Below are 5,862 nucleotides of genomic sequence, written 5' to 3'. Positions count from 1 at the left end.
CTGCAGAAACAGAAACAAAACCATATGTGACCTCAGCAGGCCCAATAAAACTGCAGGAAGGCCTTTTTGATGGGGTTGAACATAATTCTGTAATTCCTGAATAATCTCAGAATGACTGGATATTTGAAACCTTTTGGGAAATAACTACAAAACAATGTGAGGGAAAACGGGACGGTAATGATAACTGATGACTAAAATAAACTACTGGCATTTTTTAAAGCCAAAACATGAAAGTGAAGGATTTACTGCATTTTCCTTTGTGATATTTGAGAGTAATATAGGACCTTATTACTGCCATTATCTTCTCAGATTGTTGAACTGAAGAAAAAAAAAAAGCTTGATGAATAATAAAAAGTGTAAATGCTGAATGAGGAGTTTTTCAGTAAATAATGCAGCGGTAGCAATTACTGGTTCTGTACCAAATTCAAAGTCAGATATCAATAAAGCTTTCAGGTAAGAACCATCTTTGGCTTTCAAGCATTTCCCACAGGTCAGCGTGGGTTGAGCCTGCAGAGTTACTGTCCCGCGTTTCTCCTCAGCATCACCATCTCACCTCTCTCTGGGATCTTTGTCAGCAGGTCGATCTTTGGCGTGACGACGCCCTCTCTGGAAACCTCAACTGACCAATTAATGAAAAACGTGCAACTGTAAACAAACAAAAAGATGTCACAGATTTCAGCTGCATTTTTGTTTTCTTGTGACTGTGCTCCATCAGGATGCAAATACTCACCCGGGAAGCTTGGGGTGGTTCAGGGTCATGACCTCTGACCTGGGGCCTCCAGGAAGCGAGATGACCACCGGATACTTCTCCTGCAGAGAGAAATGTACTCATCAATGGGGTTCCTGCTCATTTTAAAATTCCCTTTTTTTTTTTTTTTAAAGACATTAAATAAAAACTATTAATGAGCAGTGTTAAAACAATGCATGTATTCAGGCCTTTATAACCAAGCCAAAACTATATATAACTTACATTTTATATATATATATATATATATATATATATATATATATATATATATATATATTAGGGGTGGGACTTTAACGCGTTAATTTCGATTAATTAATTATGGGGAAATTAACGCGTTAAAAATTTTAAGGCATTTTAATCGCACTTTGCACCGTGGAACGTTTCTCAGTGCACGAGTTCCCGGCATACAGATTATATCGACGCACAATGTCCAAATTAGGGGCCGCATCCTGCGAAGGACCCGGCCCCTAATTTGGACATTGTGCGTTTCGCGGCCCACGAACCCCACAAAGGCCGGAAGTGAGCAGCTAGCCTTCATATCAGCTGCCGTAACCTCTGCGTAGCTCATGTCGCCTAGCAACCGTGAGTGCGAAGCACAGCTGTGTAAAAACAGCTGATTAAACGGAGAACGAACTTTTTCTCCTTTTTGTGGTTTAATTTTAAGTCTTTGATTCAAAATAAGCTGTTAAAACAAGCATAACACATTTCAACATCAAGGAATACAGCTGAGCTAATGATTAATTTCCAACTATAACAAGTGAGACATTAATGTTGAATAAAACTATCCAGTTATGATGCTTAACTTTAATTTCAGGAGTTTGCTTATCACAGGAGCACTTCCACCCTTCATTGGTCTGTGTAGCAGACTGATGGGAAAATAAACACAATTTTGAAGTTTAAGCATATGTATATTGATTTATTCATCAACTAAACTTAAATTAATATTTATCATGTCAAATATTGAAATGCGATTAAAATGCGATTAATTTCGATTAATTAATTACAAAGCTTGTAATTAATTTGATTAATTTTTTTAATCGAGTCCCACCCCTAATATATATATATATATATATATATATATATAAATAAATAAACTGCTCACCAATGTAATAATACTCACAACAAACAGTATTTGAGCAGACCACTGCTGAGATAAGCTGTAAGGGCCTAAAATGACTCAGCATTCGGGAATTCTTAATTTCTTTTAGATCTTTTAAGCTACAACCTCGATTTGGGTTACTTTGCCTGCTATATGAATATATAATTTCACTTTTGTTTAGTTGTAATTCATGTACGTCCCTACAAATCCACTGCCAATAAATAAGCCAAAAGGAAACTTGGTGAAAAGACTGCTTTCCATCATTTTCAAATTTGGCCTGCAGGTGGCGCTGCAGCCCGTTTGTCGTCCTGAACTCTGGGGCTCAGTCAAACAAAACACAGAGGTTAGTTGAGACACATTAATCAGTAATAAGGAGCCACGAGGAAGCCAGAGAAGTGAATATTTTCAGTGTGAGGTTTGTTGTTGTTTCTTCAGCTTCGCAGATGAAATGTTGACAAATGAGCGCGGCTTCGGTTCCAGTTACAAAGTTTCCATGTTGGTTTTCATCGAGGAACAGCAGCGCGCGAACACTCGTGAACTTTATGAGCTGCCACGATGTGTTTAAGGAAACGATTTGTCTGTGTTCAGGGACCTCTGGAGATTCTGGAGTGAAACCTGATCAGATAATAAACCGGAAAGCTCATTTCTCTTCACCCTCGACTCACTGGAAGCATCCACTGACGCGCCCAACCTCCCTCAGGATGTGTTTCCAGGATTATTCAGTTATTTAAGGAGGGTGCAGCAGGTGAGGGGGGTGTGTGCAGGTGACTCAGCCGGGAGGCATCTGCAGCTGTGTGTGTGTGTGTGTGTGTGTGTGTGTGTTTTGTCTGTAATCAGAAGCAGGCTATGGTACGTTTACCTCCACCTGAAGCAGGGGCAAAGTTAAAGAAGATTTCAGGATTTTACAAAACGTACGACAATACAAGCGCAACTACACAAACGCCAGTCTCAGTAAACAGAACCACCAAAGCTTTGAGGTGCTTCCTGTAGACACAGTTTCCCCACATCAAAGCCCAAAAACACAGAGGAAACACTTTTGTTTCATGAGTTTGCAACACTGTTTCAGGTTTTCTCTTTTTTTTTTGTTTCAGTTTTTTCATACAGTTTTAGTTCTGTTTAAAATATTAGAACCTTGGTCCAGATCAGACCAGAAGCCGAGCCGGTCTTTATTCTGTCTTTACTGAGCACTTTGTCACGGTTTGTTCCTCTAAAGCTTTTTTGTCTTTTGGACAATCACAAACTCATTTCTGCATCTGGACTCGAGGCGAAGAACAAAATCTGCGCTCAGTCTTCATCGCCGACCAAAAACAAACACACCTTATCTCCACGTCTCTCCCAGCAGCAGCTCAGAGACCCCGTCCTCAATTCCAGCAGTTTCAGATTTAGCTCCTCTTTCTCCACTGCACATCACATCCACACCAAGCTGACTAAACCCAAACGCACCTCTTCTTTCCTCTCCATCCGTTCATCCAGGAACTGCATCACCCAGTCAGGAATATAATTAAATACTTCTTCTGCTCAGAAGAAGTATCTGGAATATCCCCTCTTTTACTGTTAGGATGGAGCCTATCCCAGATGATACACCTTGGACATTCACACCTACAGCCAATTTATAATCACCAGTTAACTTGGACTGTGGGAGGAAGCTGGAGGACACCCACAGGCACAGACTGAAAGGCTCCAGCAGGCTGGTGGGTTCGAACCCAGGAAACTTCTTACTGTGAGGCTAACCACTGTACCACCCTGAGTCACGCTTTTATTGTAGAAAAGCTTTAGGCTCCAAAAACAAACAAAAAACAACCCCCCCAAAATCAATAAAACAACAATAAAATGTTTCAATTATAGATCATTTTTCTGTTTTCATTGAAACTGTGCCTAAACTGAGCACTTTATTAGGACCACCTGTGCTGTCTTGTTAATGTATCTTAATGAGGCGTACAAAATAATAAGCACACATTTCACTAAACCACCACCCCCACTGTGATGGTAATAATCTAAAGAAAGGAGAATTGAAAACAATTTTCTGTTGTACTTAATCAGATTGGATGGCACAGGTGTTCCTAATAAACTGGCTGGTGAGTATACGCCTCTAAATGACTGGTAACACTTAAAATTAAGCGTTAGAGTTAATAAAAGCTTCTAAAGCATTTCACTGTGCATGTGAGAAACAAAGCTCATCTTATCTATTTTATCCTAAAAGCCCAGCATCAACACTTCCTCCTGACTGTCTCAGCTCATCTCTACATCAGAGACTACATTCATACACACACACACACACACACACACACACACACACACACACACACACACACACACACACACACACACACACACACACACACACACACACACACCACACACAGACTGCTTAAACTATTAAAGGAACACTTTGAAAACACATCAGATCTCAATGGGGGGAAAAAAATCATGCTGGGTATCTGTACTGATATGGACTGGGTAATGTGTTAGGAATGAAAGGATGCCACACCGTATGATGGAAATCAAAATGATCAGCCTACAGAGGCTGAATTCAAAGACACCCCAAAGATCAAATGAAACAATGACGCAGCAGGTTGGTCCACTTTGCTGAAATTTCATTGCAGCAACTCAAAAATGGTGCTCAGCAGTTTGTATGGCCCCCACGAGCTTGTATGCATGCCTGACATCGTTGTAGCATGCTCCTAACGAGACAACGGATGGTGTCCTGGGGGGGGAGAATCTCCTCCCAGATCTGGACCGGGGCATCACTGAACTCCCTGCACAGTCTGAGGTGCAACCTGGGAGCTGATTAACAACCACCTCTGCTACTAATCTGACCAGATCAATGTCCCAGACATTTAACTGACTTGATGCTACACTGATTAAAGTGTATATTCAATTCAAGATTATTTATATAGCAACAATTTATAATAGCATTCGCCTTGCAACGATAATAGAAAGAAAACTACAACAATCAGATGAACATCTACAAGAAACACTTGGCAACGGTGGGGAGGAAGAGCTCCCTTTTAACAGGAAGAAGCCTCCAGCAGCAGCGGGCCTTTGAGGGGCAGCCGTCTACCTCGACTGGCTGGAGCGCGAGGGGAAAGAGAGGAAACAGGAGGGCATAAATGACAGGACCTGGTTTTAGTAGCTGAAACAGACATTACATTTATTTCAGTGCTATGAATATTACTATTATTGGCACACAATTTTAATAATTTTGCTGTCCCTGTTTCAAACTGCTGAGCCAGTCCTTTGTGAGCGCCTCCTTTGCTTTTATGGTAATAAAGGCTCTGCTGTTTAATGCGTGCGTTTCACCTACACATGAAGCTGGTTTGGCTGAGTGAGTGCAGGCACGTCAGGACAGAATCAGCAGCAACAGGACACGAAGGACCTGCAGGGTCTTGTTCTCGTTATGTTTTTATCTTCACTCTATGGGCTTACAGATGTTGATGGTGGAGAGCTGACGTCAGTGCAACAACGGGGAGAAAGTGTTGTCTTTATTTGTGTTGATGTCAGAGTTGGATTAACGCCCGTCACACTCCAACACGTTGGTGCTGACAGATGAAAAGTCATTTGATTATTTAAAATATGAAAGTAGTGAAGGAGACAGTCGGATTCAGCCCGCACTCAACATGTCAGAATAAATAATCACAGCTACAGGTGCCAGGTCGCGTCAGTCGAGGAAGCTAATTTTTTGTGACGTTTGCCTGAATTCAGGCACTCGAGACATACGGGAGCAAAGATCCTCACTGTGAGACGGTAAACTGAAGTAAATGAGAAGCTCCACTTCAGGGGTGTCTCTAGTTTTTCTATTTGACACTGATGTGAGATGTTTGGTCTTATGCGACCTCTGACCTGTATCCAAACTTCACCTTTTCACCTCATCCTTAAACTTCAGAGGTGAACCAGGCTTCATGTTTTACACTCGAATCTTCTTCATGGACCTCCTGCTTTTCCAGACACATGTAACCTCTCTGCCGGTCGTCTTGCTTGGATATCCTGCAGCATGTTGGCAGCGTCCTCTCACACA

The 5,862-nt window shown here is 41.5% G+C and overlaps 1 protein-coding gene across 1 annotated transcript in view; it reads right to left on the bottom strand.

The window, feature by feature from the left end:
* cenpp (centromere protein P) overlaps window positions 1-5,862 on the bottom strand; it is a 114,448-nt gene that overhangs the window by 319 nt on the left and 108,267 nt on the right. The window contains 2 exon segments of the mRNA XM_030730425.1: window positions 554-645; window positions 731-810. Of these exon segments, the coding sequence (XP_030586285.1) occupies window positions 554-645; window positions 731-810 (172 nt within the window).

The sequence above is a fragment of the Archocentrus centrarchus genome, chromosome 5 (assembly GCF_007364275.1).
Source record: "Archocentrus centrarchus isolate MPI-CPG fArcCen1 chromosome 5, fArcCen1, whole genome shotgun sequence".
Taxonomy (NCBI): Eukaryota; Metazoa; Chordata; class Actinopteri; order Cichliformes; family Cichlidae; genus Archocentrus; species Archocentrus centrarchus.
This window is presented reverse-complemented; position numbering and strand designations above follow the sequence as displayed.